The sequence below is a fragment of the Amblyraja radiata genome, chromosome 18 (assembly GCF_010909765.2).
Source record: "Amblyraja radiata isolate CabotCenter1 chromosome 18, sAmbRad1.1.pri, whole genome shotgun sequence".
NCBI classification, from domain to species: Eukaryota; Metazoa; Chordata; class Chondrichthyes; order Rajiformes; family Rajidae; genus Amblyraja; species Amblyraja radiata.
Genome location: NC_045973.1, coordinates 46,477,540 through 46,490,248, shown reverse-complemented (window position 1 = coordinate 46,490,248; position 12,709 = coordinate 46,477,540). Strand labels below are relative to the sequence as shown.

General features: G+C 38.0%; 2 protein-coding genes across 3 annotated transcripts in view; one reads left to right on the top strand and one right to left on the bottom strand.

Moving 5' to 3' along the window:
* The window catches only part of ogn (osteoglycin), a 32,849-nt gene extending 24,767 nt beyond the window's left edge, over window positions 1-8,082 (top strand). For both annotated transcript variants that reach the window (XM_033037277.1, XM_033037278.1), the window contains exons 4-6: window positions 142-344; window positions 5,419-5,514; window positions 7,144-8,082. In XM_033037277.1, the coding sequence (XP_032893168.1) occupies window positions 142-344; window positions 5,419-5,514; window positions 7,144-7,344 (500 nt within the window). In that variant the 3' untranslated portion in view covers window positions 7,345-8,082. The remainder of the gene's footprint in view (window positions 1-141; window positions 345-5,418; window positions 5,515-7,143) is intronic.
* LOC116983484 (centromere protein P) overlaps window positions 1-12,709 on the bottom strand; it is a 299,674-nt gene that overhangs the window by 235,734 nt on the left and 51,231 nt on the right. The window contains exon 6 of the mRNA XM_033037279.1: window positions 8,366-8,462. Coding sequence (XP_032893170.1) covers window positions 8,366-8,462 — 97 coding nt within the window. The remainder of the gene's footprint in view (window positions 1-8,365; window positions 8,463-12,709) is intronic.

The window sequence follows — 12,709 nt, the reverse complement described above, 5'->3', positions numbered from 1 at the left end:
TGATAGTTAATCATTTGCAAAACAGAATTAGAAAAATTGTATTGTGGGTGCAAGAATCTTAATTTTGGGGAAACTATTCAAACCATATAAATAGTAAAACTGACACACAAATCATATTTATTTTCTTTATACTAAATAAAGCAACTTTGAAAAGGATCGACCTAAGTGGCAACCAAATTACTGAAATAGAAGATAAGGCCTTCTCACAACTTCCAGAACTGGAGCATTTGACACTTTCTGAAAACAACCTGATCCGTTTGCCTGCTTTACCACCAAAACTTGAAACACTGAGCGCACAATACAACCGCATCAAAAGCAATGGAATAAAACGTAATGCTTTTAAGGTAATCTTTTAAGGATATACTTTTGAATATCATTTTTAATTCCCTTTGGGTTTCTTTTTCTTCTTCTTCTTCTTGCGTATGGTGTGCACAGCCTAAAGTTGTAGGACAACTTGTTCTATTTGATCTTATTTGATTGTGCACGCCGGGTTGCTTGCATTCGTCGAAACAGGGCGGACCACGTGAAGGTTGCAATCTCCCACCCCCCTTTGGGTTTCCATGTTTTTGAACTTTTTTGCTCTTATCCAGCTGATAAGCATGGACAAAAAGTCTGTCCAAGTCTATATTTTCATGTCCAATTGTCATTTGAAAGATAGACACAAAGTGCTGGATTAACTCAGCGGGACAGGCAGCATCTCTGGAGTGAAGAAATAGGTGATGTTTTGGGTCGAGACCCTTCTTCAGACTGTAGAGTCAGGGGAGAGAGACACTAGAAACATAGAAAGATAAAAAATAGGTGCAGGAGGAGGTCATTCAGCCCTTCGAGCCAGCACCGCCATTCATTGTGATCATGGCTGATCGTCCCCTATCAATAACCCGTGCCTGCCCTCTCCCCATATCCCTTGACTCCACTAGCCCCTAGAGCTCTATCTAACTCTCTCTTAAATCCATCCAGTGACTTGGCCTCCACTGCCCTCTGTGGCAGGAAATTCCATAAATTCACAACTCTCTGGGTGAAAACTTTTTTTCTCACCTCAGTCTCAAATGACCTCCCCTTTATTCTAAGACTGTGGCCCCTGGTTCTGGACTCGCCCCACATTGGGAACATTTTTCCTGCTTCTAGCTTGTCCAGTCCTTTTATAACTTTATATGTTTCTATAAGAAAACCCCTCATCCTTCTAAACTCCAGTGAATACAAGCCTAGTCTTTTCAATCTTTCCTCATATGATAGTCCCGCCATCCCAGGGATCAATCTCGTGAACCTATGCTGCACTGCCTCAATCACAAGGAGGTCCTTCCTCAAATTAGGAGACCAAAACTGTACATGCTGCAGATGTGGTCTCACCAGAGCCCTATACAACTGCAGAAGAATCTCGTTACTCCTATACTGAAATCCTCTTGTTATGAAGGCCAACATTCCATTAGCTATCTTCACTCCCTGCTGTACCTGTAAGCCAACTTTCAGTGACCGGTGTACAAGGACACCCAGGTCTCGCTGCACCTCCCCCTTACCTAACCTAACCCCATTGAGATAATAATCTGCCCCCTTGTTTTTGCCGCCAAAGTGGATAACACAATGAATGGCCGAATGGCCTCCTCCTGCACCTATTTTCAATGTTTCTATGAAATAGCGGCACATTTGGATAGCAGTAACAGGATCGGTCTGAGACAGCACGGATTTATGAAGGGGAAATCATGCTTGACTAATCTTCTGGAATTTTTTGAGGATGTAACTAGGAAACTAGACAAGGGAGAGCCAGTGGATGTAGTGTACCTGGTCTTTCAGAAAGCCCTTGATAAGGTCCCATATAGGAGATTTTTGAGCAAAATTAGAGCATATGGTATTGGGGGTAAGGTACTGACATGGATAGAAAATTGGTTTGCACACAGGAAACAAAGAGTATGGATTAACAGGTCCCTTTCAGAATGGCAGGCAGTGACTAGTGGGGTACTGCAAGGCTTGGTGTTGGGACCGCAACTATTTACAATGTACATTGATGATTTAGATGAAGGCTTTAAGAGTAACATTAGCAAATTTGCAGATGAAACAAAGCTGGGTGGCAGTGTGAACTGTGAGGAGGATGCTCTGAGGATGCAGGGTGACTTGGACAGGTTGGGTGAGTGGGCAGATGCATGGCAGATACAGTTTAATGTGGACAAATGTGAGGTTATCCACATTGGATGCAAGAATAGGAATGCAGATTAGTATCTGAATGGTGTAATGTTAGAAAAATGGAAGTGGGTGTCCTTGTTCATCAGTCACTGAAAGTAAGCATGCAGGTACAGCAGGCAATGAAGAAAGCTAATGTCATGTTGGCCTTCATAACAAGAAGAGTTGAGTATAGGAGCAAAGAGGTCCTTCTACAGTTTTACTGGGCCTTAGTGAGACTGCACCTGGAGTATTCTGTGCAATTTTGGTCTCCAAATTTGAGGAAGGACATTCTTGCTATTGAGGGAGTACAACATAGGTTCACGAGGTTAATTCCCGGGATGGCAGGACTTTCATATGTTGAAAGAATGGAGCGACTGGGCTTATACACACTGGAATTTAGAAGGATGAGAGGGTATCTTATTGAAACATATAAGATTATTAAGGTTTGGACACGCTCGAGGCAGGAAACATGTTCCCGACGTGGTTGGAGATCAGAACCAGGGGCCATAGTTTAAGAATAAGGGGTCAGCCATTTAGAAAAACGTTTTCACCTAGAGAGTTGTGAATCTGTGGAATTCTCTGCCTCAGAAGGCAGTGGGGCCTATTCTCTGTATGCTTTCGAGAGATAGTTAGATAGAGCTCTTAAAGATAGCGGAGTGAAGGGATATGGGGAGAAGGCAGGAACGGGATACTGATTGTGGATGATCAGCCATGATCACAGTGAATGGTGGTGCTGGCTCAAAGGGCTGAATAGCGTACTCCTGCACCTATTGTCTATTGTCTAAGTTTATGTCTATAAATGAACTCACATTTAATTTAAATCTATAAAATCAATAGAAATGGAATTTTAAATATCATTCGGAAAATGAAAAATAGTAATTTAGATCAAGAACATGCCACTTAGCTCTTTGCGCTAGCTATTCAATACCATCATAACGTGTCATCCAAATAAAGTACCCTGTTCTTACTTTTGTCCCATATTCCTTGATCTATTTAGCACTAATATTATTTTTAACTCTTCCTCGTATTTATTTAATGATTGGGTTTGAAAAGCATAATGTTGGGTGCACAATTCCTCTTGTACATAATTCCACATATTCGTCACTCTTCAGTGAAGAAATTTCTCTTCATCTCAATCCAAAACGGCCAACCTTGCCCTTTTATATTGTAATCTCTATTCAGGATTATCTTTCTTGCATCTAATCTGTCCAGTCGCATCAGGATCTGAAGTGTTTCAAATAGGGCCCATCTTATTCTTCTAAATTCTTGTGCATATGCATAATTTAGAATTTAGAGGCGACCCACACGATATTAACAATTACCGCCCCATCTCAATTATCAACTCGGTGGCTAAAATCCTCGAGAAACTAGTGTTCAACCAGCTATCACATTATGTCTCAACTTTCAACATTCTATCTCCATGCCAGTCTGGGTTCAGACCTAATCACTCCACAACTACAGCTCTGTTAAAACTCACCAGTGATGTGTTCACTGCTTCTGAGGATGGTAAACTCACCGGTGCCATCTTTCTTGATCTAACCAAGACCTTTGATATTGTTGACCACTACCTACTGCTTGATAAACTTTACTCTATTGGTCTTTCTCAAAACAATCTACTGTGATTAACTCATACCTTCATAACAGACGCCAATGTGTCACCTTTAATGGAAGTCAATCCAATTCCTTAATTGTTGAGAAGGGGGTCCCGCTAGGTTCGTCTTCGGGACCACTCCTTTTCTCTATTTTCATAAACGACCTCCCTAATATCTGTTCTGACTGTCAAACACAACTATATGCCGATGATGCAGTGCTATATACATCTAGTACTAACAAGTCTGAAATTGAAAGATCCCTTCAATCAGATCTTACTTCTGTTCAGAAATGGCTATTATTTAACAAATTAATTTTAAATAAAAATAAATCATGCAGTATGTTATTTGGTACCAGACAAGGCCTTGGTAATTCTGTAGATCTGACTATATCATTAATGAAGGATCACCATTAGAACAAGTATTGAACTTCAAATATCTTGGTGTTTGGCTCGACCCAACGCTTTCATTTACGCAGCATAGTGAGATGATTACTAAAAAACTCAGCTGTAATCTAGCTATTCTTTACCGCCATATAAATTGTTTCACCTTTCAGATGAGAAAAATAATTGTCTCTCAACTACTACTACCAACACTGGATTATGCTGATATTGTCTATCAGAATACATTTGATACACATCTTCAACCCCTCAATGTAGTTTATAATAGTCTTTGCAGATTTATTTTAAGGTGTCCATATATAACTCACCACTATTCTATGTACGAAACTCTAAACTGGTTATCCCCCCACGCTCGAAGATGCTACCACTGGTTCCAATTCATCTTTAAATGCATCCATCTCAATTACCCTTCTTATTTAAAACAAGACCTATTACCATACACACCCTCATATTCACTAAGACATATTCAGCAACCCTTCTTTTTCATTCCAAGAACTAACAAAGAAATTGGGAGACGTGCATTTAAATTCAAAGCTCCTTCTGACTGGAATGCTCTGCCTAGTACCATAAGAACTATTAGCTCATTTCGTCTATTTAAAAATACAATTTTACCCTTCCTTATAAAACCATGTACCTGTTTCTAGTATTAGAGTCTTCGAACTCCTTTATCTAGCTTGCTCTGTGTGTGATCATTTGGCATAACTATTGTATATGCATGGCCATTACACTTATGTATTATTGTATTGCAAGGTCTTATATATTGTATAACAAGGTCTTATATTGTATTATGTCACAATATCATGAAATAATATATCATGTAATAATGTTGATAGTATGTATTAACGTACGATGTATGATAGGTGGTATATGGTATTATGCATCAACATTATGCTGTAACACATAACTATTATTATTATTGGATATGTAAAGCCAATTAACAATTGTTATAAACTATAACAAGTGGGGATGGAGGGGTTTTGGGATTGGTGTGTGGGTAGGTGGGTCAATGAGAGCCTCTATGTATGTTATGTCTTGTGCTGTATGTTCTATGTTGGACCCTCTCGAGATGACTGTCCATCTCAAGGGGTTATCCATGAATAAACTTGTTCAACATTTCTCAATCATTCTTCACACATCAGTACTGGTATTTCAGGAACCAATCTGTACAGTTTAAGACTACGCAATTTATTATTTATTTACATAAATAATTCATTTCACAATTTTCAATCTTATAGAAATAAATCTGACAACACTGACTTTCTTTCTTTTTGCAGAACTTGTCAAATCTGCGGAATCTTTATCTGGGATATAATCAACTGGACAAAGTACCTGCTAATTTGCCTCAGAGCCTTCATATACTTCACTTACAGGTCATTTGTATAACATAATGTTAAAATTGAAGTCGTGCCCGAGAATATTTCTTTACATTATGTAAATATAAAGGACAGAAAGAAATACAAACAGGAGAATATTAATATTCCAACAAGCTTGTATACATTCCCCCAAAATAATTAAGAGTCATAGTCATTCAGCATGGAAACAGGCCCCTCGGCCCAACTTGCCCACAACAACCAATATGTCCCACCTACACTAGTCCCACATGTCTGCATCTGGCCCATATTCTCTCCAAATCTGTCCAAACCATGTACCTGTTTAATTGTTTCTTAAACGTTGCAATAATCCCCGATTCAAGTACCTCCTCTGGCAGCACGTTCCATACACCCACCTCTGTGAAAAAGTTACCCCTAAGATTCCTATTGAATCTTTCCCCCTTCACCTTAAACCTATGTCCTCTGGTTCTCGATTTCCTTACTCTGGGCACGAGACTATGCGTCCACCCACTCTATTTCTCTCATAATTTTACACATTTCTATATGATCCCCCACATCCTCCTGCGCTCCAAGGAATAGAGTCGCAGCCTGCTCAAACACTCCCTGTAGTTCAGACCCTCAAGTCTTGGCAACATCCTTGTAAATCTTCTCTGTACCCTTTCCAACTTGGCAACATCTTTCCTGTAACATGGTGCAGAGAATTGAACACAATACTCCAAATGTGGTTTCCCCAATGTTTTACATAACTGCAACATGACCACATGCTAGATTTTCCAAAAGCAACACCTCACATTTCTCTATATTAAATTCCATCAACCCACCTAGCCAACCGATCAAGATCCCAGTTGGCTTCCAAAAACAATTTTTCATTTCAGACGAATCTTTTGAACAGAGTGGTTTTATTCCAGCAAAAAAAGGCAACATTTATCAGTATAACAATATAAAGAATGATCACTCTAGTAAATAACCATTGTACTGTATTTGTAGGTCTACACGACAGAGCTAATCTTATGGATTGCACAATTATAAATAAGTTTATTCACAGGATTTTAATTTTTATTTCATGAGCATGTCCACACAGTCACAAGATTTGTAAAGGCCTCTTAGAATCAGCGACAAACAAAAGACATTCTTCACTGCCATGAATGGAAATTACAGGGCTTTTGTGAAACTATATAAGCAGTCAGCATTTCTATCTAAAATTGAAATTATCCACTAATTAGAACAGAACTATAGTTGCAAAGCTCAAACCTGAATGTGGAAATGCTGTGTTTGGATAGGCATCTTACCCAAAGAACAGTGACTCTTTAATCAATTAACAGACCACCACTGTTGCACAACAAAATAGAAATCTGTTGACCACATTTTTCACAGCCTGTATCTGTTCCAAATACTAACAGATGTGCAATGAGTAACCCACATTGCTGTAAGGTGTCTATAGTTGTTAAAATTCAAGAGATTCTGATTTATACAAAAACATATTCAAGTACCTGTAGTCAAAATCTACAAGAAAATATGACCATTTACAATACAAATAGAAAATTCAAAGCAAATGACTAATCATCAAACAATATTTCATATCAATATTTTTCAAGGACCACAAAAGCTTTAAATTAATTTAAATCAGAAATTTTACATTTCTTGTAACCATTTGTTTTTATTTTTCAGCACAACAATATATCTTCTATTACGGATAATACGTTTTGTAAACCCATGGATGCCAGTTATATTCGAAACCAACTGACTGAGATACGGCTTGAAGAAAATCCTATCAATTTGGCAGAATACCCCAATGGTTACATTTGTTTGCCAAGACTGCCTATTGGGAGGCCATATTTTGGGAGGCCATATTTTGGGAGAGTACATTAATCCCCACAAATGTTAACCCTTAATCAGAAACTACTTAGTTATGGGAGATGGTTATGTGAGAATACCAGAGTAAATTCATGGTTTTAGCATTGTATCTGTGAACTCGTTAATATTATACTCATATCATACCAACATTCTTATATTTAACAACATACTGCTTTTTCTCAAAATAATTTAATACCCAAGTTTTATTTCATGACATTGGAAAATTCATAATTCATTTGCTGCAAAAATAATGCAATTGCAAGTTTTTAATTGTTTACTTATAATTGATTCAAGTTACAGGTATTAACATGTGACTTAATTCCTCAAATTCAATAATCTATTGAACTGCATTTAAGTCAAGATCACATGCAACTTAACATATGGTTCTGTGTGTGACCATTTTACAATAATATAGCTACACACCACTTGTAAACGTGAACTTTCCTTACATGATTCTATTTATTTAAAAAAATAAGAGAATCTAAGGAAACAGTTTTGTACATATAATTTTAAATAAATGGAGCAAAAGAAACATATCATACAGCTTAAAAATGGAATCCCATTAATCTGTTATTATACCCATTAGAAACTATCACTTAATTTATCACCTTTCCAACAAACTTCCACTCTCCTTCTCTGGTCTATAATGTCGTAACCGTCTAAATCGTAAAATTTATATAATACATAGGAACTACAACTTGGACATTGTATGCCTAAAAAAAGCTACAATAAATAATTTTAATTCAGCACTAATATGTCTATTCAATGTCGAATGGGGAAAATAATTCAATACTATGAGGAGGGACCTTCACGCAGATATTTGATTTCATACATTCAGAAATTAATACAACTAAACTGAAAGGATTAAGGGGCAAATCAATTTGAAATAGCATTGTTGCAAATATCTATGTACATTGAGCACGCACATGAATGTTTCTTTTGTCTATGTGCATTACTGCTTGCAAATTCGGAGACTTCATTGATTCCAGCAACTTATTGCAATACATTGAAGAGAAACAGGCAGAAACTATCCTACCTTGAAATGTCTGAAAGTAACTTGGCGATATTCATACCATTTTGCAAAGATTGAAAAAGTTCTGAAAAACATCAGGAGGTTCTTCCTTTCTTCAGTTCTACAAAAAAATGTAGTTATATTTAAAAATGGTAGCAAAATCGAAATGGAGTTTCAAACTAAATGACAACACAATGCTGTGCTAAAATTCAGTGCCCACCCAAACAAGTTACGGCCAAAGAAAATCAAAACAAAATTGCAAACACCGGAAATAGGAAATTAAAAAAAGGAAAAACGCAGGGAAAAACTCAGCAGGTTAAATGGCATCTGTGGAAGGAGAAACAATTCACGTTTCAAATGTGGGAGTTTTTTTTTAAACACTATACAGAATGGGAAGCAATTAAATATTCGAAGTATAACATTTATTTATACAGCAATGTTAACATAAAACATCTCAAGTTACTTCATAGTACCTGTAATTGAAAAGAAAAGAAAAAGAGCAGATGCTGGAATTCTTAACTAAAAACTGAAATTTATAGAAAAATTCAGTAGATTGGGCATCACCTGCGAGAGAAACAGAATAATTGTTTCAATTTAAAGATCCTACATCAGACCTGGGAAAGAAATAATACAAGTAGTTTTATGTTTTGGAGTGGGAAGAGGATTTGAGGTAAGGACAAAGGGACCATTTGTGAACGAGTGAGTCGAAATATACGTAGTGTACAGAGCCAACTGTGAATAGATAAATGAGGGGAGTTTTGGAGTGAGGTGCATTAATATTATTCACATATCAGCCATATTAAGAACTTTTGATATCCAGTGAGATTGCATCAAATTTGAACAAAATCTCTTGGTAACCTAGTCATAGAATTCGTTAAGATTGGCCAAGTGAGTCACATTTTAAATTATGTAAGAAGGAACTGCAGATGCTGGTTTAAACCGAAGATAGACACAAAAAGCTAGAGTAACTCAGCGGGTCAGGCAGCATCTCTGGAGAGAAGGAATGGGTGATGTTTCAGAAGAAGGGTCTCGACCCAAAACGTCACCCATTCCTTCTCTCCAGTTGCTGCCTGTCCTGCTGAGTTACTCCAGTTTTTTGTGTCTATCTTCATTTTAAATTATGTTGTTTTCCCAAAATTAGGCTATCCGATCTGTTATTCCTTTTACATTTTATTTCTTCTTAAACAATTACGGTACTCATGGAATGTGAAGACCACTGCCAATGTCAACATTTGTTTTCAATTTCCAACTGTCCCTGTGCATGAGGAGGAAATGACAAGTTAACCAAATTGTTGGCTCTTCTGTCACACATAGACCAGTCCGGTTAAGGAGGCAGATTTTGTTCCCTGAAGACTATGAGTAAACCCAGATGAGTTTTTAGAACAATGCCATATGGTTATTGGTAGTATAACACAAAGTTTTTCACTGTGCCACAGTATACGTGACAACAATAAAACAATAAACTCGGTGGGTTGAAGAGCTCGTTTCCATGCTGCATCTCTAATCTAAACTAAAACCAAATTCTGGTCACTATATTACGGGAAGGATATAAAAACTTTGGAGAAAGTGCAATATGTTGCCAGGATTAGCTTATTAGCTGAAAGGATACATTGGACAAACTTGATTTATTTTCTCTGGAGCATGTTTGAGTGATGATGTAATGGAACTACATTAAATTACAAGAGGAATATATAGGGTCCAATTTCTCCAGGGTGGAAATGTTAAATATGAGAGGGCATAGATTTAAGGTGCAAGGGGAAATCCTGGGACGTGGTGCAAACAGATATGCCAGCAGTATTTAAGAGATATTTAGGCAGGCACATGAAGAGGCAGGGGGTGGAGGGATACAGGCCATGTTCAAGCAGATGGGATTAGTTTAGGTTAGCATCATGGTTGGCACAGACATCAAGGCTGGAAGGGCCTGTTCCTCCGTTTTGCTGTTCTATGTTGTCATTGCAAACACATTGACATAAGATACCACCGGACAGCTGCAATAAATATACCATCCAATATTCAAAATCACAATAGACAGATCAGAACTGGGCAATGTATGGGATCTCTGGAAATCTGTGATATAAATGGCTGGTTTTATTTTTTAATTTTCTTTCCAAATGAGCCTACGACTGCATATTCCAAAAAGGGACGATGCTCAACTGAGTTATTACAGAGGAAACAAGGTACTTCAATATGTAACAAAATATAGCAACATAAATAATCTGTGGGTTCTGTGAATTTTCTAAATGCATGATGTAATTAAAGTTAAATATAACTGTTTACCCGGAACTGAGGCACCACCATGCAGCACAGGGGCTAGGCTGGTACAGCTACTGCCTCACATACGAGACCCCGGCTCAATCCTGACCATACATGCCACATGTGTAAAGTTTGCAAGCTCTCCCTGTGGCCTGTAGGTTTCTCACCCCGTCCCAATTACATGTGGGTAGGTCAGGTAATCGGCCTCTGCACAAATAAAATAAAAAAGCAAATTTCTTCACCAACTTACAAAAAGACTTCTAGGCAGCAGAATTTTTATAACTTATAAACAAGAATATGAGAAACAAATTTTGAAGAAAAGTTTATCATCTCTAGTAGAGTTGGTGATTTTCTTTCCCTGCAAAGAATAATCAATTGCAAATGGTAGAATACAACTCAGAATAAACCAATTGCAGAAACAAAGATAGAAATTTAAAAAGAATCAAAGGAAAGAATGCCAACTCTATCCTGTACAGAAAGCTTAATAATTAAGGGGAATAGTCAGGAGAATAGACAGAATTCTCTGTTGCAACGATGAAGAGTCTTGAACGCTGTGTTGCCTGGCTAGTGCCCGGGTTCAGGACATCTCATCTGACCTGAAGAGAAATTTGGAGTGGGAGGATAAAGATCTAGTAGTCGTGGTCCATGTTGGTACCAATTACGTAGGTAGAACAAGGAAAGAGGTTCTGCTGAGGGAATTTGACCTTCTAGGAATAAATTAAAAAGCAGAAGCAAAAAGGTAATAATCCCTGTGGGAGAAGTGGGTTTGAATTTGTAGGTCATTGGTATCAGTATTGGCGAAGGAGGGAGCTATTCCGATGGGATGGACTCCACCTGAACCCTGTTGGAACCAGGGTGCTGCCAAACCGCAGAGCTTGGGCCGTGAATAAGGTTTTAAACTAAATAGTGAGGGGTGGGTGCAACAAATTGGAAATGTATGGATGAAGTTAAAAGTAAGGGGAACGCAGGAGAGGTCACTGAAGTCTCCAGACAGAGGACCGGAAGGTTAAAAAAGGATCAATATGTAAAGAGGGGTGAATAAAGGTGTTATATCTGAAAGCACACATTATACAGAACAAGGAGGATGAGCTTATAGCGCAGTTAGAAATTGGTAGATATGACATTGTGGGCATCACAGTGACGAGACTGAAAGAGGATCAGAGTTGGGAGCTGAATATCCAAACTGAATACACATCCTATTGAAAAGACAGGCAAGTGGGCAAAGGGCTCTGCTGGTAAGGAATGAAATTCAATCCTTAGCAATCCTTGTGCGTGCGTACATTGGGCAAAAATTCAACCTACAGTTTGAGAGGGAGAAGATTAAATGGGATGTGTTAGTTATACTGTTGAGTAAAGGGAACTACAGAGGCATGAGGGAGGAGCTGGCAAAAATTCATTGGAAAGGGATTGTAGTAGAAATGACAGTGGAGCAGCAATGGCCGGAGTTTCTGGGACCGAAAATCACAAAATCTTTCATCCCATAGAGGAAGAAAGTTTCTCATGGGAGAATGAGGCAACCGTGGTTGACAAAGGAAGTCAAATATAGCATACAAGTCAATGACAAGGCATATAATAATGCAAAGATTAATGGGAAGCTAGAGGACTGGAAGATTTGGAAACCAACAGAAGGTAATTAAAAAGGCAATAAGGGGAGAAAAGAAGAAATATGAAGGTAAGCTAGCAATTAATATAAAAGAGGATACCAAAAGTTTCCTCAGATATATAAAAAGTAAAATTGGACTTTTGGAAAATGATGCTGGAGAAGTAATAGTGGGGAATAAAGAAATGGCATACAAATTGAATAGTTTTTTGTGTCAGTCTTCATAGACTTAATGACACGAAGACACCAGCAACATACCAGAAACTGAAGAAAGTCAGGAGCAAAAGTTAGTGGAGCTGTTATTACTATGGATAAGGTACTTGGGAAGCTGAAAGGTCAGAAGGTGAATACGTCAGCTGGACCAGATGGACTACACCCCAGGGTTCTGAAAGAGGTAGCTTTAGAGATTTGGAGGCAGTAGTAGTGATCTTTCAAGAATCATTAGAGTCAGGAGTGGTCCCAGTGGACTGGAAAATTACAAATTTTACTGCACTGTTCAAGAAGGAAGTGAGGCA